At 37.6% G+C, this 24,102-nt stretch overlaps 3 protein-coding genes and 1 pseudogene across 3 annotated transcripts; 2 read left to right on the forward strand and 2 right to left on the reverse strand.

Annotated features, from left to right (window-relative positions):
- Window positions 1–189: 189 nt before the first annotated feature.
- Window positions 190–4,569, forward strand: trim35-12 (tripartite motif containing 35-12). Its single transcript, XM_058771579.1, has 6 exons — window positions 190–1,214; window positions 2,002–2,097; window positions 2,213–2,443; window positions 2,524–2,546; window positions 2,629–2,747; window positions 3,731–4,569. Exons 1-6 carry the CDS (start codon window positions 681–683, stop codon window positions 4,288–4,290), a joined length of 1,563 nt encoding a protein of 520 aa, XP_058627562.1. The 5' UTR covers window positions 190–680; the 3' UTR covers window positions 4,291–4,569.
- A 207-nt stretch (window positions 4,570–4,776) lies between these two features.
- Window positions 4,777–9,013, reverse strand: LOC131537156 (C-signal-like). Its single transcript, XM_058770445.1, has 6 exons — window positions 7,590–9,013; window positions 7,457–7,511; window positions 7,171–7,358; window positions 6,914–7,075; window positions 6,537–6,647; window positions 4,777–6,395 (listed from the first exon to the last, which is right to left on the reverse strand). The coding sequence occupies exons 1-6, from the start codon at window positions 7,728–7,730 to the stop codon at window positions 6,282–6,284; spliced, it is 771 nt and encodes a 256-aa protein (XP_058626428.1). The 5' UTR covers window positions 7,731–9,013; the 3' UTR covers window positions 4,777–6,281.
- A 1,112-nt stretch (window positions 9,014–10,125) lies between these two features.
- LOC131534918 (3-oxoacyl-[acyl-carrier-protein] reductase FabG-like) lies at window positions 10,126–11,168 on the reverse strand (annotated as a pseudogene).
- A 10,760-nt stretch (window positions 11,169–21,928) lies between these two features.
- LOC131537778 (C-signal-like) lies at window positions 21,929–23,960 on the forward strand. Its single transcript, XM_058771427.1, has 6 exons — window positions 21,929–22,069; window positions 22,148–22,202; window positions 22,297–22,484; window positions 22,580–22,741; window positions 23,033–23,143; window positions 23,285–23,960. The coding sequence occupies exons 1-6, from the start codon at window positions 21,929–21,931 to the stop codon at window positions 23,396–23,398; spliced, it is 771 nt and encodes a 256-aa protein (XP_058627410.1). The 3' UTR covers window positions 23,399–23,960.
- The last annotated feature ends 142 nt before the right edge of the window (window positions 23,961–24,102 follow it).

A 24,102-nucleotide genomic window follows, 5' to 3' on the forward strand; every position in this document is an offset into this window, starting at 1 on the left:
TTTGTTTTTCTGGAATGCAGTAGGTGTTTCCTTCTCATGGTTGATCATTGAAACATTGGATTCGTTCTCCTTGGCTGAACAACCTCACCAAGGGCATATTTCCATTCTTTACTTTTACATTACCATTGTGAACATACAAAGGAACGAGTGACCTACACTGAAAATACGATTTAAGAGTGATTTGGTGTAGTATTTGTAAGTTAACCTGTTAGAAACACATTTTTGCCATGTTTTCCATATTGCTATATGTGGAGTTTTCCGTCTACGTTACTTTGCGTAAATGTCCCTGCAGCATTTAGAAAGCATTTGCTTTCTTGCAACCCCTCACGTTGCCTCTGAGTTCCCAAAACAATAATGCTTACACCAAACATTTCACGGATCAATGGTGGTTTGTTTTCCCCTCAAGCACAAGTTGATCCAGTAATAAACTAAGACTGCATATTAGAGTGACGTAAATAAAAACCCAGTGGACGAGGTGTGGTCAAAAGACAGATTTCTGAGAATTTCTGAGTTAAGGATAGTCACGGCTCTATAAAAGGTAATTATTGGTGAAGGACGGACTTGTTTTTGGAACGTGAGGGTGCTTGTGATCTGGATGAAACACTGCAAGTACAGCTTGGGCTCGTCACGTTTCTGGTTTCAAAAGCGAGTGGACTCCACTCCAGCAACACCAAACAGCCATGCCCTTGCGACCGAGGGCTTCCTCTCAACCTGGAAGAGCAAACACCCTTCCAAGTCTTAAAAACATCCCAGTTCTGCGTCCGAGAGCTTTGTCGTCCCACACGCAGTCGCCCTTAGAGGATGAGCTCTCTTGTCCGGTCTGCTGCGAGATCTTCACCAATCCCGTGGTCCTGAAGTGCAGCCACAGTTTCTGCCGCCTCTGCCTTCAGGCCTTCTGGAACAAGAAGGCAGCCAAGAGGGAATGTCCCGTGTGCAGGAGGAAGAGTTCTCTGACGGAGCCCACCGTGAGTCTGGCTCTGAAGAACGTGTGCGACGCCATCGCACAGGAGCGGAAAGGACAAGCATCTGCGATAGCGGGCTCATATTTGGCCAACGGGGTGTCTAAAGCAGATGCTCTCTGTGCCACTCACGGAGAGGGACTCAAATTGTTCTGCCAATACGATGAAGAGGTTCTCTGCTGTGTTTGTCAAACGTCCAAGAAACATCAAGGCCACACTGTGTGTCCTTTGGAAGAGGCAGCAAATGATCTTAAGGTGATGTACTTCTAAGAATATTTCTTAGTTTTAAGAAATTATTTTCAAAGTATGCCTTATTTTTAACACAAATGAGCCAAAATACTAAGGCTAAATAATACTAAAGCTTTTGGTCGTTTTTATTTTGAAATTATTTATGACATGCATATTAACCCTCAAAAATCCTTATTACCATAACGCATCCAGATATTTGTATTGTATTTGTCATTTTCAATTCTTATTACTGTGATGCAATAGATATTTTGTAAATTATTTTTTAATTGTAAATATTTAATATACATAAACTAAAGGTACAACAATAAATGCTGCCAGAATGTATACATGCAGTTTGATTACTATATTAAATACTATATTATTATACATATATACAGTATATTCAATAATTACGTGATTATTTTTTGCATTTTAATGATATAATACAGATTACCTTGCCAAATCAAAAAGACATAAACTTGGTTAGTTACTATTACTAAATTACAATTTTGGAATCTGGCGAGTGTTCTTGAAAAAAATAAATTTTCATGTTCATGGAAAACTTCATAATATCTGGGAATTTTATAAACTGAGGTCAAGTCAATACACTTTTCAAAAGTAATGACATTAATATTGAATATGTGTTTTTCTAGAGTTAGAACTTGATTTTTTTTTTTTTTTTGGCGCAATTTCTATATTATTATTAATAATTTATTTTGAAGTCTTGTGGGATTCTTGTTTACGGTTTACAAACTGTCCTAGAGGGTTGTTTTTGGACATTGTTGGATTGAGATGTACTTCTTTTTTTCTCCAGGAGGAAATGAGGCAGATTGTCATCCCACTTAAGAAAAGTCTTCGACGCTTCTATGAGGCCAAACAGCAATGTGATGACATAACTGTCCACATCAAGGTATCAACAAAGAACAAGATCCACACTAACAAACATCATATGACACACTAACCATCAACAGATAACTAGGATAATCACTTAATTACCCTCTACACTTTATGTTGGGTTCACATAGAACCAAAGACAACAGACAGAGAAACAAATTCACGAGGAGTTTGAAGAGCTTCGGCAATTTCTCCTAAAGGAAGAAGCTGCAAGAATTGCAGTGCTGGCAGAAGAAGAGGAGACCAAGAAACAGACGATGAAGAAAACAACAGACATAATCGCTCGTGATATACTCACCTTTTCTCAGGCTGTCATGGCCATTGAAAACGAGATTGCTAATGCGGACAGCCTGTTTTTACAGGTAACCTGCTGTATTTGGATTAACTAATCAAGTTTATACAAATGTTAGCACAAATAACTGATTTTACTCTTTTCCCACAGAACTACAAAAATGTCAAAAAGAGGTAATAGTACATTGTACATTTGAAAGTATTTGATTGATCTATTTGCAAAAAAAACAACTAACCTGAATGAATGTCCTTCCAGAGCTCAGATAACATTTAACGAACCAGAAAACGTCCCCAATTCTCTAATCGACGTTGCGGAGCACATGACCTCGCTGAAGTTCAGAGTGTGGGAAAAAATGCAGAGCCTGGTGGAATACAGTGAGTGTTCAGTTACTACAGAGTTGGATGAGTTTGTGTAAACATTTAGAATTTCTGAATAGGTTCCCTATAAATTCAGGAGTTGAAATTTGAATAGAATGTCTGACAGGTTGAATTAGAAGGACAGAAAAAAAAAAAACTGAACTGCAGTTCAAAGACTTTCAGAGTATCACTCATGTGTTCTGTGTACGTTTTTTTATTTTATAAATCGGCATCACGTTGTTTGGCTCCAATTTGAAGACTTTGAGTAAAGTAGAGCTTTCTGGGAAATGGTTTTCAGCCAGCATGATACATACAATAATATAATGCAAAAAAAATTATTAAATGATAATAAAATTATAAAATGAAAAATATTTTATATAGTAATATATTTATATTCAATATATTAATATATTTCATTATTTATATAATGAATATATATATATATATATATATATATATATATATATATATATATATATATATATATATATATATATATATATATATGTGTCATTCAAAAACTGAATACTGACTATCTTTTAATGTTTCTAGAAATAGCCCATATGTTGTATGCTTACATGTTTATGGATAATTCATAAAGATCAATTAAATGTGGTATTTAATTGTATTAAATGTATTATCTATTAAATTATATTTATCAACTGTACTTACTTTCTTAAAGCTGAAGTGTGTAATTACTATTTAATGGGTGTAATTACTAACTTGGCCAACGGAATTGCAAAAAGTGATTGTTTTCAGACAGGTTTCATAACCTTTCCACCTTCTCCGATTGGTCAAACAACCTGATATTCCCGCCCCAAAACACTATTGGTTGAGCCAATGTTACTGTGTCAGAGTGTTTTTAAAAAAAAAATTCCCAAAAAACACTTTTAACACTGAAAAAAATGATACACTTAAATTACATTTAAATTGAACAAATTTGACATTTTAACACTGGTACGTAAATATACATTGTTTTCCCCGCTTTCTCCACCACTTAGCTCCAGTGGCGTTGGACCCCAACACAGCGTACCCCTGTTTGTCTCTTAGCAAGAATCTCACGAGTGTGTCCAACACGGGGACGATGAAAGAGCTGCCTGATAACCTTGAGCGCTTTGACCACTTGGTTTTTGTACTGGGCTCCGAGGGTTTCACCACAGGATGTCATTCCTGGGAGGTGGACGTGGGCCAAAATAATGACTGGGTAATTGGTGTGGTTAAAGCATCGGTAGCCAGGAAAGGCAAAATCTCAGGCTGTCCCGAAGGAGGATTCTGGACCATCGCTCTCTCTGATGGGAAGTACACGGCCATGACCACCCCACATAAATCGCTCAACCTGAAGGGCCACCTGGAAAGGGTTCGGGTGAAGATCGACTATAATAATGGAGAGGTCAGCTTCTTTGATTCAGTGGGTGTCACACCTATCTACACATTCAATGACCACTTTACTGAGACAATGTTCCCTTTTTTCTGTCCGGGGGCAAATATAAATGGAAACAATCCAGGGCCACTGAAGATCTGCCCTGTGAGAGTGGCAATTTGGAACAGTGCCTCCTGGTGATGCCAGTTTTATTTGTGTATTTCTGCTTCAGTTATTCAGTACCAGTCAAAGATTTGGAAACGTTTACCTTTTAATCTACTAAATTAGAATTAAGTTTTAGAATTAAATCAAATCATTAAATAAGTCAAACTGAAGTATGACCAGGTGTGACCAATATTCGATCTTCATTTAAAGTCACCACCATTCATCTGGATTCCAACTCTGCACACTCTGGGCGTTCTCACTTGTGAGGTGCATTCTGGGATGCATGTTAACGTGCATGCTGGGAAAAAATAAATACATGCATACATATATATATATATATATATATATATATATATATATATATATATATATATATATATATATATATATATAATTTTTAAATTATTTATTATTATTATTTTTTATATATATATATATATATATATATATATATATATATATATATATAATTTTTTTATTATTATTATTATTTTTTAAATATATATATATATATAATTTTTCTTTTTTTTTATAAATAGAACTGTATGTAGGTAAGCACATTTTAAATTTGTCTGTCATGGAATTTTCTTCTGCATTAGCTGTCTAGCAATTACCTGTTGAGACTCACTCTTTAAAATGAAAAACCTTTCTATTCCACAAATGTTCTTTCCAGAAGGGTCTTTAGATTTTTCTAAAGAACCTTTTTTAAGTTATTTTAAGAACTGTTCACTGAATGGACTTCTGAATGAATCATTGGGGAAGCAATAATGGTTCTTCTTTGGCATTGCTCCGTAAGCCCCTTTTGGAACCTTTATATTCAAGAGTGTATTAGGCCTTTATCTTTGAATGCTATACAGCAAAAAAGACTTGGCTTTCACTAGCATTTATTCAACGGCCAGAAACTCTTTACCATTCCTTGTAGAGTCTAAGCATAGAGAAGCATGCACACCCTTTATAGAGTAGTTGTCAGCCCATGTTGTTTATGGTCTTAAAGCAAACTGACCGTGAGTAATTATTCAATTATTTTAGACAGAAATAATTATTCAGTTATTTCTCTGAAGTCCTCAGTATCAAACTGTCCACCCAATAACTGCTAGCCTCCTTTTCCCCACCAACAGTTATTTATCTTTTAATACAGTGGAAGTTTCTTAGCCATAAGACATGACTTGTCAAAATTTAAAACGCAAAAGTCTGTCATGCATGTAAAATTAATTTCAGGCATTAAAGCATAAGGCTTTAGATAAACAGATTATAAAGTCCACAAGAAGCTCAGTCAAGTGTGTCCAGACCTTTGATTGGTAGTACATGATGTTAAGTTTTATGGCCAGTTTGTTGTCTAACAAAGTAAATGTTTGGATAATTTAACAAATATTTACATTTACCTCATATATATATATATATATATATATAAATAAACGCCACTGATATGTAATTTTAAATGATCAGAAAAGCCAGTTGTATTTATTGCTCTCTTCACAATGCTAAGATTAGTAGAAGTAGCAGCTTGGTAAACTCAGTAGATCTATGTAATAGTTTATAAAATTTAAGGATATTGATCAAAATGTAAAAAGACTGATTAAGTATCTTTAAGTCCCATCCCATATTGCTTGCTTACTGTAGAAATGCTGTCAGAAAACACTTAACATTAAATACTAAATATGTGTTGTGATGGTGTTTTTTTTAAAATGATGAATGGCAAATTATACAGCACAAAAAGTTTATTGTTTTATTGAATTGAACACACGGAGAATGAAGTTGAACATGTCAAACATTAATGACTTATCACTTTATTTCTAATAGGTAAAATAGGTCATCTGGATCAGCCCTTAGCTGAACTTTTTTTTGGTTTACCAGGGCATTGTTTTTCCAGTGTAGACACAATATTGTGGTATTGTTTATTGTATTGAACACACGGAGAATGAAGATGAACATGTCATAAACATTAATGACTATGCTTATTTTATTTATATTAGGTCATCTGGATCAGCTCTTTGATAAAGTTCCTCTTTTAAAAATTTTTTTTTGGTTTACCAGGGCATTGTTTTTCCAGTGTAGTCTAAGAATGCACCATTCTGCTTCTCAGTAAGGCTGCCAATGACACGCATCAATCCCTCCACACTTTTTCTGGTATCAATAGGCGCCTGGTGGACAAAGAGGGAATAACATGCATTTAAAATAGTGTAACATTATCAAAAAAGAGACCATCAGTGTGCTTTTTTGATTCAGGTGTCATGTTGTGTTTAGGTCCTGAGAGGTTCCTTTATTACTGATTCTAGATTTACCTTATCTCCCCCCATGTCCGTTCTCACCCATCCTGGGTGAATGGAAATGCAGAGGATCTCATCTGCCTTTAAGTCCCTTGCGGTATATATAGTCAGCATGTTAAGACCAGCCTGAAAGGAAAACAGATGCATGACAAAGTTTCAAGTCAGTTAAAGAGTTTTTTTGTTAGAACTGTAGCAGTCAGTGTATAAAGATGATTTTGCACACAGCTCATTAGCACACTCGTTATAACATTACATTCAGTTTCAAATAGTTTTACTTTTTTCTATTCAGGGACACATTAAACTATTTGAAATCCAATCTGACCTTTTCATACTGAAACATTTCCAAATATCTGATTTTAATTGAGTTTCAAACCACATACATTCTTGAATACCTTGCTGATGCTGTATGGGAAGAATGGGAATGGTTCTTTCATTACTGGCATGATGCTCATAGACGCTGAATCCGTGGAGATGTTGATCACAGCTGCTTTATCACATGACATCCCTGGTTTGCCCTTGGCTTTAGCTGCTGTACGCAGATACGGCAGGTACTCCTGATTAAAGACATTAACAACCAAGAGTTTCAGATGCTGTGAGAAATAAAGCCTCGTTTTAGATTCAGCTTGCTTCCAAAAGCGATTTCCATTACCCTAATGACAAATAAAGGTCCTATCACGTTGGTGTTGAAGGTGCTTTGCATGTCCTCAACAGTGGCGGTCAGCAAGGTTTTTTGTGGCAACACTGCAGCATTATTCACAAGCAGGTTCAAGCCGTTCTTCCCCAGCAGAGAACCAACTTTTTTGGCAGACTCTTTGATACTGCATTGATCAGCAACATCTAATAGTAGCAGGAAAAATGTGATATGTTTATTTCAAACCCAGAAAAGCTGTCTGTTGCCATGTCAAAAATAGTCCAAAAGACAAATGCACATTTACCAAGCTGCACAAGGGAGATAACACCTGGATGCTTTTTGGCCAGTTCTCTCAGTGTCTGAATCAGAAAGAGAATGTGAGTGATGAAAAACAGATTTATTGAGCTGTCTTCGAACCTAAGCTCCTGAATACTTACCTCAGAATTTGGTCCATCTGGGTCACGACATGCAGCAAAAATGTTTGAGCAACGAGCTTCCAGGAGTTGCTTGACCATTTCTAAACCCAAGCCTCGGTTGGCCCCTGTCACTAGAGCACTGCATGCCTTTAATACCGCCATGTTCAAAGATGATCGGTTTGGTTCTGTAAACCAAGCTGTCTCACTATTTGGGTTTTTATGTAGGAAGCTGAGTGGATTCCACGCCCCATATTGCACTGGTCTTTTTCGTGTTTGTTACCATGATGAGTCAAGATGACATTTCAGAGTGACTCAGCGTAAGCTCATCAGTGCTGATTGCTTTTAGTAATAAAACTGTTTGGATGCTTTCCAAAAGCTGTATTATTGCAAATCATAAATGCTATCAGGAGTGGAAGTAGAGGTTAAAGGTCTAGAAAACAACAGTCCTAAAGCAAAATCTGGAAGATATGATGCAGAAATTGATGAGCTAATTAGTAGCTCCATTGTTGCCACTGTGACTTTGAGCGAGATAGTTATTTATAGGTTGTTCAAAAGGAACATTCCCATTTGTAGCCAATTGTTTCCGAAACCTTTGTACCTGCTCCAATTGGTCAAACAAGATATCTCCATCTTAAAACACTATTGGTTAAGCCAATGTTGTTACTGTGTCAGGATGTTTAAAAACATATAGACATAAAGCATTCTGATATGCATGTTCACGTGTGCTGGAAACCAAATAGTCCAACTTGTCCATTTTCCATTTAAAATAAAAATGTATTTATTTACTTACTTAAATAGAACCATATGTAGGTAAGCACATTTTAAAACTGTACGTCATGGAATTTTCTTCTGCATCCACTGTCCAGTAATTACCTGTTGAGACTCACTCTTTAAAATGAAGGTTCTTTATTTGCGTCTGTGATTCCATGAAAAACCTTTAAAATCCACTGAACCTTTCCATTCCACAAAAAGTTTTTTTGATTTTTCTAAAGAAACTTTTTTTAAGTTCTTTTAACTGTTAAACTGTTCACTGAATGCTTCTTCGGGTTCTTCTATGGCATTGCTCCGAAAGCCCCCTTTTCAAACTTTTATAATTAAAATAGTTATCAAATTAATCATGCCGTCTATTAATACAAGTGCAAAGTATAGCCGGTCCTTTCTCTTTTCTTCCTCCTAGCTATCAGTAGAGTGGTTTGACGATAAGATTTTTTGTCACATTCTTTTGTTGTATCTGGCTGACAGGAGTATCTTTACCCATGAGGGTGGAAACTAACACATTGGTGTGTGATTTTATAAATAAAGTGATAAGTCATTAATGTTTGACGTTTAACTTCATTCTCTGTGTGTACAATACAATAAAACAAACTAAACAATACTGCAATATTGTGTAATTTATCTGAATGCATAAACTTTTTGTGCTGTTTAATTTCCCATACACCATTTAAAAAAACAAAAAACCTTCCTTTAAAGACACTTAATCATTCTTTTTCATTTTAATCAGTATTCTTAAATTTGATAAACTATTACATAGATCTACTGAGTTTGCCAAGCTACTGCTACAGTAGTCAACATTTGAAGTGATGAAAGGTTTTGATCCACTTCAAATGTTGACTACTTTACTAAACTTAGCATTGTAAAAAGGGCAATTCTGATTTGACACAACATATCATAATAGGTAAAATAGGCTATCTGGATCATATGGAGCCCCTAAAAGGACATGGAGGTGGAAAAAATTCAGGGTGGGAGGAAAAAATATTTTTCCAATGTTTTGTGTTCTCGCTCAAAACCTGTTGAGTTCGGACAAACTCTTCCTGTTTACTTTACAGCTTTCAGTGGTTCATACAGCTCCGTATGTTCACATGGAGCGGTTCATAAAGTTTTATTTTGAACTTAGACTCAAGTATAAAGAAATACAGACAGTCAGTGCTTAGTTCAAGACATGGTTTTGGGATATTCCTAAATGCTTAATGTTTTAAAACTGTGACATTGGAGGGCCAAATTCGATAATAATAAATACTGATACAATTATTAGGCTAATAACCTTATTAACCCTCTGGTGCTCTTCGGTCACTTTTGACCAAAACATTTTTTGTTTTGAATTTTTAAAAATCACAGCTTCATAGGAATGGTACGAAACTTGGTGAGTTTTATGGCATTTGGAATGTGAACACACACAAAAAAAAAATTTATGGATTGATTCGAGCAGGCTAAGTGGTCATACAAAAAAATAGTCACACTTGTGCTCTTCGGTCAAAAATGACCGACCATAGGAAATGAATGGGAAATTGACAAAAACACAAAAATTCAGCAAATTTTTGAGTGTACAATCTACAAATCTGCCACAATGCAGAAAAAAGTACACAGCAATGACGGGGTGAAACTCTAAAACATCAAGAGTGCAAAACCAACAGATTCACTCACACACACTCATGTACACACACACACACCTATGAACTGGTGTGACTGTAATACAGCAAATATATAAATTAAAAGCAATAATTCAACTACAATGCAATAAAAATAGTGGACAGCAAGGAAGGGGTTACACTCTGAAACATCAAGAGTGCAAAACAGGCACATCCACTTACACACACACAAACACATACACAAATATACACATTCAAATGAATTGGTATGGTTATAACCATATAGCCATAACAACTCAGAAAACTGAAGTAAGAGGTTGAAACCAGATCAGACCAAGAAGGATTCAGCTCTGATAAAACATTCTGACCTTTTCATACAGAAACATTTCCAAAGCTTCAAACCACATACATTTTTTGAAGCCCATCGGTCTTGGGATTCTTGAATACCTTGCTGATGCTGTATGGGAAGAATGGGAATGGTTCTTTCAGTACTGGCATGATGCTCATAGAAGCTGCATCTGTGGAGATGTTGATCACAGCTGCTTTATCACATGACATCCCTGGTTTGCCCTTGGCTTTAGCTGCTGTACGCAGATACGGCAGGTACTCCTGATTAAAGACATTAACAACCAAGAGTTTCAGATGCTGCAAAAAATAAAGCCTCGTTTTAGATTCAGCTTGCTTCCAAAAGTGAATTCCATTACCCTAATGACAAATAAAGGTCCTATCACGTTGGTGTTGAAGTGCTTTGCATGTCCTCAACAGTGGTGGTCAGCATGTTTTTTTTTTGTGGTAACATTATTCACAAGCAGGTTCAAGCCGTTCTTCCCCAGCAGAGAACCCACTTTTTTGGCAGACTCTTTGATACTGCATTGATCAGCAACATCTAATAGTAGCAGGGAAAAAATTATATGTTATTTCAAAACTTAAAAACTGTAGTAATGTAAAATTTAGTCCAAAAGACAATTGCACATATACCAAGTTGCACAAGGGTGACAACACCTGGATGCTTTTGGCAAGTTCTCTCAGTGTCTGAATCAGAAAGAGAATGTGAGTGATGAAAAACAGATTTATTGAGCTCCTGAATACTTACCTCAGAATTTGGTCCATCTGGGTCACGACATGCATCAAAAATGTTTGAGCAACGAGCCTCCAGGAGTTGCTTGACCATTTCTAAACCCAAGCCTCGGTTGGCCCCTGTCACTAGAGCACTGCATGCCTTTAACGCCGCCATGTTCAAAGATGAAAGTCTGGTTCTGTCAAACAACCTGCCTCTCTATAATATGGTTTTATATAGGATACAGAGTGGACTCCACGCCCCATGGTGCACAGGTAAATTTAGTGTTTGTAACCATGAGTTGAGAGTTGACTCTTGCTTGAACTTATCAGCACCGTTTGCTTTGAGTAATAAAACTGCTTGAATGCCTTCCAAAAGCCAGTGGCACCCCCAGAAAATATTAACAGGGGTAGCACACCATAAAAAATTTAAAAAATAAATTTATTTACTTTTGTTTCTGGTTAATGTAACAATATAATTTTAATTAGCAATTAATTATTCTTTAAATAGTGAAGTTCTTTTCCTTTAAAATAATTATAAATCAGCAAATGTGCAAACCAAATAAAAGGACAATATTTAGTTTAAAAACGCAAGCCATTCTTAAAATAAATTGAGATTCTTGTTGATTTTCTCTTCATCCTCTGCAAACTGACATAGCACGTGTGTGAGAGAGAAATTTACTATACTATGTAAATATATACTGATTATGGAAGGCGGAGGGTGTACCAACTGCAGGAAAAAGCTAAAATCTATCAAACTGGCACACCATAAACCTGTCGTTTTCGTCAAGTAGATACCAGATATGGGTGTCATGACAAAATATTTTTTTACCTACGACTGAATTTGTATTTAACGTGATCGCAATTTAATAAAAACATTGTAATTTACTGATTACAGCGCTTACATGTCCTCGGGTATTCAAGCAGCTAATACAGAAAGCGAGCAAAGAACACTATCAAAGAACATTATCACTGATTTTAAGCACGTGTTTAAAGGGTAACTAAACCCTAAAACAACTTTTTTTAAGTTAATGATCTGTAATGCCTGGCTCACACTACAGGATTTTTAAAATCCTAACCGATTATGAAATCTGGTTGCAGCACACACATAAGGAGAATCTTTGCAGATTATCTTCCCTCAAATCTTAAACATGCAGACACTACAAAATTTGAAATTCGAGGCGCAGCACACACTACAAGATATTATTAAGATTATCATGCCAGAGGGAGCGCCTCACGTGATCTCACGCAGCAGCTGGTCAGCAATGTTTACATAATAGCTAGCATACTAGCAGCTTTCACTCACCTGGTATGTTCAAAACTGAGGTGATTTCACCCCAGCGCTTCTCTTTCTCCTTATCGGTTGTGATACGTGTTCAAAATATTATACAGACAATCATGTTACTACAAAACTTCAAGAAGCAGTTTCCTCCGTCTCCACTATTCAACGGAGCCGTACAGCAGCTGTTTTGCGGTCGCACATTGGCTGTTATAAGTGCTGACGTAATCATAGCCATCATCACCCCAATTTAAATCCTAAATATCAAACATGTTTGATATGATCGGGGCGGCCCCGATTTGTCTGCTAGAGGATCGGGAGGCTCAAAGTTCTATCTGTGAACGCCTCACATTACCAGATAATCCGCGCCGAACATCGGGACCGATCGAGGTGCTCGACAAGATTTTCCCTCCGATTCTCAGGAAGGGGAAATCGGGGCTAAATCGGGCAAAAAATTCTGTAGTGTGAGCCAGGCATAAGACTGTGTCTTTATTAGTGCTGTGCATTGATTCGAGTAAATGTTTTGACATTTGGTTATAAACTGTTTTAATTCTACAATGGTGTAAAAACATCTGAGTGCTGCCCTCTTCAGGTTGAACGGTGGCTACTGCAGTTGAATTTTCCTATTGGATGTCGCAATATCCCTGTGAAGTATGATGGCACTTACTAACCACGCCCCTGCACGAGCTCACCACGCCCTTGGCCGTCAAAACCACAGCAGCAAGTCAGGAGTCGGTTCGTCCCCTCTGTCTCCGCTGGGCTCTGCCTACTTTTCCAGCATTTTTCAAATATTGCCAGTGGGTGGAGTTAGGCTCTGACCAGGGGTTTAGTTACCCTTTAAGCACTCTCAAAACAACTCCCGCTAGAATTAATGAAGCTGTCTACACTGTGAAGTGAATCTCTTACTTACATCACACATACATCTGCCCTTTGTTGTTTATGTTGAGAGAGTCCTAGAGAGAGCAGAAGTCAGTCAGTGAAAAAAACTCCGGCTGTGCTGGACTTTAAATTTCAACTTTTTTATTTATTTTTTTTTTTATTTCAACTTATGACTTTTATTTTGATATTCGTTTTGGGCTGTGAAATGAATTTCCTCCTAGTCCACCCCTGGCTTCCTGTTTTAAGAGGAAGTAGGCCATATTAGATTAGTGTTCACTGCAAGGTGCGCCATGCGGTTCCTATCATCCAAGTCCATTTTACCTTTCACAGCCCATTGAGATGTAATGTCTGTAAGTAATTGTTTGATCATGGTGTGACGCTGTAATCTTTATTTGTATTTATTGTTTAAAATGATGCTATATAGTAGGGCTGCAAGATATATTGCATGCGATAGTCATGCGCATCTAGTCAGTAAAGCCGGTTCCGTGATTAGCGCTAAATCTCCATCACCTGTTTTCAAATGGAGCGGCATTTAATACACAGAGCCGTAGTTCATCGACAAGCTACGCAATATCACGTTCAATATCGCAGGCGATTCATCTGCGATTCTGAGTGCGAATTGCATAGTTTGTCAGTGAACTACGGCTCTGTGTATTAAATGCCGCTCCATTTGAAAACAGGTGATGGAGATTTAGCGCCAATCACGGAACCGGCTTTACTGACTAGATGCGCATGACTATCGCATGCAATATATCGTGCAGCCCTACTATATAGTGCTTAGTTGCTTTATACTGCAGTATATTTGGTATTTTGTAATTTCTAAGTGTTTGTGTTGATATAAATTTATTGCATCGTTGGTTATTTTTTGCCTTATGAATGCTTCTTCATTTGATGTTTTACTTTGTGAAATTTACATTTGTGTATTTTCTTTTCTTTGTAGTTTCACACTTGTCATGATTAAACTTAAAAAAAATTGAGTCTTCGTGGAGTTTATAGTGAGAGTGTTCAGCAGCTGGATAGCTGGATTATGAAACATCCAGTGAGGCCAGTGACAGTGAAAAGACATCACAGTGAATTGAAAAAGATGAATGTTTAACAACTGCATCTAATTAGGAGAAGGAAGATCACTGCTTGTAGGCCTGCACAGCAATCGTGTCTTCTAAAGACTCTAAAGCATCATGGTGACACCATAGTTGCAAAGGAGGTGAAGATGCTCACTCAAGTTCACAATCTACTACCTCATGTAGAAGTTCTACTGCCAGTTTAACCGTAACAAAAGCTCACGCAAGGTCAGAGGCAGGCAAAGCAAGAGCTGCACATGCAAAGAGAGAGATTGAGATTAAAGTGGAACAAGCCAGACTCCAAGCAACCTTTAGAAGCACTGCAGAAAGAGAAAGTTAGCAGAAACGGAAATCCTAGCAGCAGCCTTCATGGAAATAGATCATATATCAGCATCAAAGTCTTCTAAGGAGGTCAGCCTCCAACGCACCGCAGATTATGTAAGACATTGTGGCTACTGCTCCTACTTCCCCACGTCAGGGTATGTGTCTCTCATGCTCCAAGCTCACAAAGCAGTTCTGAGTGTGCGTCAAACACCTATAACCTGGTTAAGTATCTTGTACGCAGTCAGCTGGTAACTTCTAGATTGAGCTCCTTTGATAAACCTATGAATTATTGGGCTTGGAGATCATCTCTTAAAACTGTCATTGCAGATCTTGACCTCAAGCCAGGGGAAGAGATTTCTCATCAAACATCTTGGTAGAGAATCATCGGAGCAGGTACAATGAATAAAAGCAGTTAATATTAACCCTCTACCGCACACATTGATATACCTATAAAAAAAAAAAATATTTGACACTTTCTTTTCTTGTAACTTGAAGTGCTGTAAAAAAAAAAAAAATGGGGGAAAAAATATTATTTTAAGGTACTTTATGATTTGTTGGCATGGTGCAACTTTACTTATAGTTAATATTTTTCCTCAGAAATGTTTGTGCTGATTCAATTGGTGCTACAATATTATAAGCTTTAACACTTATAAACGACACCTTATACATACTTTCCAACAGCTTGTGCTTTTAATTATTCCATTCTTTTTTGCTGAATAATGCTTTATATTCTTAGAATTTCATTACATTTTTTTCATGAATATTATTTAAATTGGTAACTTATACAGTTAAAAACAAATACTGTATATCATGTATCAGAACGTTGACATATAACCAAAAACATTGCAGAAAATGCAACATTACGCTATCTTATGAGAGGAAGACTATGAACATGAGCCACCCCCCCCCCCCCCATCCTTGAAACTTCACCTTTTTTTATGTATGAAACTTCATGTAGCAGTTTTTTTCAGAGGTGAAGCACAGGTACACCTCACATTTGGTGCACTTCACCCTAACAATGCCCTTACAGCCAGGACACTTGCATCTGCCTTTTTGAGACACCATGATAAGCCAATGGTTGGTCTGGTCCTGTTGTACTGGCTGCGGTGGCAGTGGGAAGGCAGGTCTCCGATGTTTTTTCCCATCCAGAGCTGATTCAGTGCTCTGTGAGGGCCTACCCTTGTTTTCTTTGCAAAGGTAGTGTGCAATGTCAATTTTAAAGTCAAGCAGACTGAGTTGTGCTTTTTGTGTGAGCCCCACATCCTTGCAGTCTCTCCGGTAGAGCAGCCAGCTTTCCACCACGGTCATGTCCATCATATGGAACACAATGCGGTGGTACCACTTCTTTGAGTGGATTTTGGTGCGGTACAGAGCAATGAGAGAATCCAAGAGATCCACCCCACCCATGCTTTCGTTGTAGAGTTGAATGATGTTTGGACGTGTCACTGTAATGACCTCCTTCTTCTTGTCCCACCGCTTCACAGTGGAGGTTGGAGTGGCTGCTGCAAATGTGCTTAGGAGGATAACTGGGCGGTTGTCGAACCATTTCACTGCTGTTAGTGCTGTACCGTCATTCTTCATATGTTCCACATCTGTAGGTCTTCATAACCTTGTCCTCTGTGAAGGTACATCCAGTAAGACGATTTTGTCTTACAGTTCCCACACTGTGGATCCCTGCTTTCTCAAGCTGCACCTGAAGATCAACACTAAAAAAACAGTTGTCATAAAACATTTTGTGAGACATATACATTGGCACAATTGAGGCCAACTTCAAAACAATATTTCCGCTGGCAACCAGGTCTGGAAAGCCCTCCACTGTAGTGATTGGACCAGATCAAAATTGTAGGCGATGCCATTCCCATCACACAGCACGAAGATCTTGTAGCCCCAGCGCTTAGGCTTCATTGGAATGTACTGTTTCAGCTGGCTTTTCCCTTTGAATGGTATAATCTGCTCATCAACACATAAGTGCTCATCCATTGGGATGTGATTAAAACTCTCCTGTAAAGCTGTTAGGAGTGGCCTCACTTTGAACAGCTTGTCATAGCCTGGATTTCCAGCAGGTACCTGATCGTTGTTGTTGGCCAAGTGTAGAAAGCATTTGATAGCCTCCCATCTTTTCATTGACATTGTGGGTGTTTCTCAAACGGAAGGCTGCATCCTACAAAGGCTGCATATCTCGGCTGCCACCAAACGTCGCTGAAGGCCATCTCAATCGGAAGGATCCTTGGAAGACAGCCTTTATTTCGCTTCCTCCTTTCAGCTGAATTTGAAGGATGCATGGGATGTATCCTCCGCAACCTTCAATCACCCACAATCCTTTGTACCCATTCCATTTCATGAAAATAAACCGACGAAAAACGAGTCCGTACTGAGCTTGTCTGAATTGATTATGAAATCTAAGACAAAAATAATGTTTTCGGACATGAAAGGATAGATTTTATCTTTTGTTTTGGTGTAAATTACTTTAATTTTAATTACTTTAATAATTTATGCCACAGGGAGATCATAGATGGCGGTTTTTCATTGTATTGCATTAATAGAAAGCCAAATAATATAAAGATTTGTAATACAAAGGTTTTTTTCCTAAACTAAGTCTTATTATTGTTTTTGTGCCGTGACGGTAAGGGCGGGAACATATGTGACGTAGCCACGCGCACTTACTAGAGCGTCTCATTCTAGCGTTTATATGCCGATGAGGAGTCTAGCCTACAAGACTCTGAAGGACTGAACTAGGAAGGACGCAGCCTTGGTAGGATCCAGCCTTCCGTTTGAGAAACACCCTGTGTCAGCCACACAATCCACTCTTGTCTTTGTGCTCCAAAACATTCGGATGTGTGGCAGGCCATGTAGAGACATGTGAAAGCATGCCCAGGAACTGCATCTCTTCAAAGGTGACATTCAAGGGCATGCATGGGTCAAACTGGGTGGCGTAGAGATTGCTCTGGAACACCATCTCTTCAATGATGTTTCTGCTCAGAAGACATCTGAAGTATTCAATGGGCCCCTTTACATAGTCAGCATGAGGGAGGCTGCCCTTCCATTCTGGAACAGTAGCAGTGCTCCTCTTTTTCCTCCATTTCAGGTTCTTCGTCTTTTGGAAGGGTGGGCACAGGGCAGCTCTAACTTCTTCTTGATCTAATAAAATACAATCAACAAACATACATTAATGTAACATGTTGGAAGCTATGGATGATTCGATTTCTAGACCTCTTCTTTTAGCTAACCCGTGTCTCTTTAACCCCACCACACTGTACTTTTTTTTTACCACTCTGTCTCTTTTTCACCACCCGAAGTACAAACCTACACGCACACACAGTCACTCTCACACACACAATATTTTCTATAACAATGGATAGCCTTTCTGAACCTCTCTCTTCTGTTGCTGGCACTATTCCCTCTTTAGCCTCAAACTGCAGCTTTTCATCTTCTGAAAGGATTAAATATTCAAAACAAAGTGTTTGTGTTAACAGATAAAATACAGTAGTTCGATAAATATTATAATCAATAAATAACTTAATAATAATAATAAATAAGTCTAACTTATCCAGATGCATCAGAATAATGTAGCTAATACTGTTTACTACACTAAGTTATACCTGTCTTGTCTGCCTCTGAGCTAACTTACCTGAAATGTCTCCATCACTGCTTTCATCAACTGTCCGATCCACATCATTCTCATGGTCACTAAATTCTATCTCATCCTCACTTTCATCTGCAGGAAGAGCCAGTTCTGTCCTTTTCTTCTTTACCTTGCCATAGAATATGGCTGTGCTCACTGATGCACCTTTACCTTTATTCATATCTAATCAAAAGTAATATTGCCATTTAAATTTGATTTGATCCATAATACAAATGCCATTAATATACAACTAATCAACATTATATCACTAGCATTAATGTTGTTATTGTTACAGCTTAAAAGATTGCTACTGACCTTGCTAGCTAGCTAAACTATTGTAATACTGTCATTCCACTATTGCACAGTGTTGCCACTTGGCAACACATAAATTTGATTGATTTACCAAAAACTAATTTCATAAAAACATTTTTGAGTGGTGAATATGTCGTCATAACTTACCGGAGGTGATGTTTCTGATTTTTTTTTTTTTTTTTTTTTGCGGATGTGACACGGGCTGGTCCTTGTTTGTTACTGACGTATTTGACAAGAGACGGCAGTTTGTCAGAAATCGCACCACAGAAAAAAACTGCATGTCATGTGACTTAACCAAAGCACATCATTGGCTAAACTAAGGTCTTTCTCTTTCCAGCAAAAAAAAACAAGAATGCTGTCTTAAAGAGACAGTGGCAAGGAAATGAACACAAAGAGTATGTTGCCATATGGCAACACCATGCGATAGAGGGTTAAGCACCCATATGCAGTTTTAGAAATGACTTGGGAGAGATTGGAAGAAATGTATGGCTCCGTAAAAGCAATATAAAGAGCTCTCTTCAAATTGGTGGACTGAGGCTGGGGTCAAGGCATCAAGAGCCACCACACACAGACGTGTTAAGGAATTTGGCTACAGTTGTCGTATTCCTCTTGTTAAGCCACTCCTGAACTACAGACAACATCAGAGGCGTCTTACCTGGGCTAAGGAGAAGAAGAACTGGACTGTTGCCCAGTGGTCTAAAGTCCTCTTTTCAGATGAGAGCAAGTTTTGTATTTCATTTGGAAACCAAGGTCCTAGAGTCTGGAGGAAGGGTGGAGAAGCTCATAGCCCAAGTTGCTTGAAGTCCAGTTTCCACAGTCTGTGATGATTTGGGGTGCAATGTCATCTGCTGGTGTTGGTCCATTGTGTTTTTTGAAAACCAAAGTCACTGCACCCGTTTACCAAGAAATTTTGGAGCACTTCATGCTTCCTTCTGCTGACCAGCTTTTTAAAGATGCTGATTTCATTTCCCAGCAGGATTTGGCACCTGCCCACACTGCCAAAAGCACCAAAAGTTGGTTAAATGACCATGGTGTTGGTGTGCTTGACTGGCCAGCAAACTTGCCAGACCTGAAGATTTGTCAAGAGGAAAATGAGAAACAAGAGACCAAAAAATTCAGATGAGCTGAAGGCCACTGTCAAAGAAACTTGGGCTTCCATACCACCTCAGCAGTGCCACAAACTGATCACCTCCATGCCACGCCGAATTGAGGCAGTAATTAAAGCAAAAGGAGCCCTTACCAAGTATTGAGTACATATACAGTATATGAGCATACTTTCCAGAAGGCCAACAATTCACTAAAAATGTTTCTTTTTTAATTGGTCTTATGAAGTATTCTAATTTGTTGAGATAGTGAATTGGTGGGTTTTTGTTAAATGTGAGCCAAAATCATCACAATTAAAGAACCAAAGACATAAACTACCTCAGTATGTGTGCATTGAATTTATTTAATACACTAGTTTCACAATTTGAGTTGAATTACTGAAATAAATGAACTTTTCCACGACATTCTAATTTATTGAGATGCACCTGTATTATTATATTTAAAATATAAACAACACCACATTGCTGATTTAATATACTCCCCTTACGTTTTAAACATGAAACACACATGCCAACATGGTAGCTTCCACCCTCAGAGATGAAGAGATTCCATTAATCTCACTGCATGCTTTTACACAAAGCACACACCAATGTGAAAGATGGTAAAGATACTCTTGTCAGCCAGATACAACAAAAGAATGTGACAAGAAATCTTATCGTCAAACCACTCTACTGATAGCTAGGAGGAAGAAAAGAGAAAGGACCGGCTATACTTTGCACCTGTATTAATAGACGGCATGATTAATTTGATAACTATTTTAATTATAAAAGTTTAAAAAGGGGGCTTTCGGAGCAATGCCATAGAAGAACCCGAAGAAGCGTTCAGTGAACAGTTTAACAGTTAAAAGAACTTAAAAAAGGTTCTTTAGAAAAATCTAAAAAACTTTTTGTGGAATGGAAAGGTTCAGTGGATTTTAAAGGTTTTTCATGGAATCACAGACGCAAATAAAGAACCTTCATTTTAAAGAGTGAGTCTCAACAGGTAATTACTGGACAGTGGATGCAGAAGAAAATTCCATGACGGACAGTTTTAAAATGTGCTTACCTACATATGGTTCTATTTAAGTAAGTAAATAAATACATTTTTATTTTAAATGGAAAATGGACAAGATGGACTATTTGGTTTCCAGCACACGTGAACATGCATATCAGAATGCTCCTTCATCGCCCCCGTGTTGGACACACTCAGGTTCTTGCAAAGAGACAAATGGGTAGGCTGTATTGGAGTCCAATGTCATTAGAGCTAAGTAGTGGAGAAAGCTGGAAGACATTATAACAAATTAATATTTACATGCCAGTGTTAATATAGCATGTACATTTTTTAAGTGTTAAGTGTTTTTTGGTCTATTTTTAAACATTCTGATACAGTAACAACATTGGCTTAACCAATAGTGACCCTGGACCACAAAACCAGTCTTAAGTCGCTGGGGTATATTTGTAGCAAAAGCCAAAAATACATTGCATGGGTCAAAATTATCCATTTTTCTTTTATGCCAAAAATCATTAGGATATTAAGTAAAAATCATTAGGATATTAAGTAAAGATCATGTTCCATGAAGATATTTAGTGAATTTCCTACTGTAAATATATCAAAACTTAATTTTTGATCAGTATGCATAGCTAAGAACTTCATTTGGACAACTTTAAAGGTAATTTTCTCAGTATTTAGATTTTTTTTGCACCCTCAGATTCCAGATTTTCAAATAGTTGTATCTCAGCCAAATATTGTCATATCCTAACAAACCATACATCAGTGGAAAGATTATTTATTCATCTTTCAGATGATGTAGAAATCTAAATTAAGAAAAAATTACTCTTATGACTGGTTTTGTGGTCCAGGGTCACAATAGTGTTTTAGGATGGGGATATCTTGTTTGACCAATTGGAGCAGGTACAAAGGTTTCGGAAAACTGTTTGAAAACATTCAATTTTTGCAATTCCATTTGGCTACAAATGGGAATGTTCCTTTTGAACAACCTATAAATAACTATCTCGCTCAAAGTCACAGTGGCAACAATGGAGCTACTAATTAGCTCATCAATTTCTGCATCATATCTTCCAGATTTTGCTTTAGGACTGTTGTTTTCTAGACCTTTAACCTCTACTTCCACTCCTGATAGCATTTATGATTTGCAATAATACAGCTTTTGGAAAGCATCCAAACAGTTTTATTACTAAAAGCAATCAGCACTGATGAGCTTACGCTGAGTCACTCTGAAATGTCATCTTGACTCATCATGGTAACAAACACGAAAAAGACCAGTGCAATATGGGGCGTGGAATCCACTCAGCTTCCTACATAAAAACCCAAATAGTGAGACAGTTTGGTTTACAGAACCAAACCGATCATCTTTGAACATGGCGGTATTAAAGGCATGCAGTGCTCTAGTGACAGGGGCCAACCGAGGCTTGGGTTTAGAAATGGTCAAGCAACTCCTGGAGGCTCGTTGCTCAAACATTTTTGCTGCATGTCGTGACCCAGATGGACCAAATTCTGAGGTAAGTATTCAGGAGCTTAGGTTCGAAGACAGCTCAATAAATCTGTTTTTCATCACTCACATTCTCTTTCTGATTCAGACACTGAGAGAACTGGCCAAAAAGCATCCAGGTGTTATCTCCCTTGTGCAGCTTGGTAAATGTGCATTTGTCTTTTGGACTATTTTTGACAATAGACAGTTTTTCTGGGTTTGAAATAAACATATCACATTTTTCCCTGCTACTATTAGATGTTGCTGATCAATGCAGTATCAAAGAGTCTGCCAAAAAAGTTGGTTCTCTGCTGGGGAAGAACGGCTTGAACCTGCTTGTGAATAATGCTGCAGTGTTGCCACAAAAAACCTTGCTGACCGCCACTGTTGAGGACATGCAAAGCACCTTCAACACCAACGTGATAGGACCTTTATTTGTCATTAGGGTAATGGAAATCGCTTTTGGAAGCAAGCTGAATCTAAAACGAGGCTTTATTTCTCGCAGCATCTGAAACTCTTGGTTGTTAATGTCTTTAATCAGGAGTACCTGCCGTATCTGCGTACAGCAGCTAAAGCCAAGGGCAAACCAGGGATGTCATGTGATAAAGCAGCTGTGATCAACATCTCCACGGATTCAGCGTCTATGAGCATCATGCCAGTACTGAAAGAACCATTCCCATTCTTCCCATACAGCATCAGCAAGGTATTCAAGAATCCCAAGACTGATGGGCTTCAAAAATTTATGTGGTTTGAAACTCAATTACAATCAGATATTTGGAAATGTTTCAGTATGAAAAGGTCAGATTGGATTTCAAATAGTTTAATGTGTCCCTGAATAGAAAAAAGTAAAACTATTTGAAACTGAATGTAATGTTATAACGAGTGTGCTAATGAGCTGTGTGCAAAATCATCTTTATACACTGACTGCTACAGTTCTAACAAAAAAACTCTTTAACTGACTTGAAACTTTGTCATGCATCTGTTTTCCTTTCAGGCTGGTCTTAACATGCTGACTATATATACCGCAAGGGACTTAAAGGCAGATGAGATCCTCTGCATTTCCATTCACCCAGGATGGGTGAGAACGGACATGGGGGGAGATAAGGTAAATCTAGAATCAGTAATAAAGGAACCTCTCAGGACCTAAACACAACATGACACCTGAATCAAAAAAGCACACTGATGGTCTCTTTTTTGATAATGTTACACTATTTTAAATGCATGTTATTCCCTCTTTGTCCACCAGGCGCCTATTGATGCCAGAGAAAGTGTGGAGGGATTGATGCGTGTCATTGGCAGCCTTACTGAGAAGCAGAATGGTGCATTCTTAGACTACACTGGAAAAACAATGCCCTGGTAAACCAAAAAAAAAATTTAAAAGAGGAACTTTATCAAAGGGCTGATCCAGATGACCTAATATAAATAAAATAAGCATAGTCATTAATGTTTATGACATGTTCATCTTCATTCTCCGTGTGTTCAATACAATAAACAATACCACAATATTGTGTCTACACTGGAAAAACAATGCCCTGGTAAACCAAAAAAAAGTTCAGCTAAGGGCTGATCCAGATGACCTATTTTACCTATTAGAAATAAAGTGATAAGTCATTAATGTTTGACATGTTCAACTTCATTCTCCGTGTGTTCAATTCAATTAAACAAACTTTATGTGCTGTATAATTTGCCATTCATCATTTAAAAAAAACACCATCACAACACATATTTAGTATTTAATGTTAAGTGTTTTCTGACAGCATTTCTACAGTAAGCAAGCAATATGGGATGGGACTTAAAGATACTTAATCAGTCTTTTTACATTTTGATCAATATCCTTAAATTTTATAAACTATTACATAGATCTACTGAGTTTACCAAGCTGCTACTTCTACTAATCTTAGCATTGTGAAGAGAGCAATAAATACAACTGTTTTTTTTTTATTAATTGAAATTACATATCAGTGGCGTTTATTTATATATATATATATTTATTTATTGTGACGGGAGGAGCCAACGACAGACACAGTGGGTGTGGCGTCAGGCCTCGGAGAGGCTTTTATTAAA

Source organism: Onychostoma macrolepis, chromosome 03, assembly GCF_012432095.1.
Source record: "Onychostoma macrolepis isolate SWU-2019 chromosome 03, ASM1243209v1, whole genome shotgun sequence".
NCBI lineage: Eukaryota > Metazoa > Chordata > Actinopteri > Cypriniformes > Cyprinidae > Onychostoma > Onychostoma macrolepis.

Coding starts and splice junctions, on each gene's coding strand:
- trim35-12 (XM_058771579.1), top strand. CDS start 681: ATGCCCTTGCGACCGAGGGCTTCCTCTCAACCTGGAAGAGCAAACACC. Junction 2,098..2,212: donor ACATAACTGTCCACATCAAG/GTATCAACAAAG, acceptor GGGTTCACATAG/AACCAAAGACAACAGACAGA. Junction 2,444..2,523: donor CGGACAGCCTGTTTTTACAG/GTAACCTGCTGT, acceptor CTTTTCCCACAG/AACTACAAAAATGTCAAAAA.
- LOC131537156 (XM_058770445.1), bottom strand. CDS start 7,730: ATGGCGGTATTAAAGGCATGCAGTGCTCTAGTGACAGGGGCCAACCGA. Junction 7,512..7,589: donor CAGATGGACCAAATTCTGAG/GTAAGTATTCAG, acceptor TTTCTGATTCAG/ACACTGAGAGAACTGGCCAA. Junction 6,648..6,913: donor TCCCATACAGCATCAGCAAG/GTATTCAAGAAT, acceptor TTTTCCTTTCAG/GCTGGTCTTAACATGCTGAC.
- LOC131537778 (XM_058771427.1), top strand. CDS start 21,929: ATGGCGGTATTAAAGGCATGCAGTGCTCTAGTGACAGGGGCCAACCGA. Junction 22,203..22,296: donor TATCTCCCTTGTGCAGCTTG/GTAAATGTGCAT, acceptor TGCTACTATTAG/ATGTTGCTGATCAATGCAGT. Junction 23,144..23,284: donor CGGACATGGGGGGAGATAAG/GTAAATCTAGAA, acceptor TTTGTCCACCAG/GCGCCTATTGATGCCAGAGA.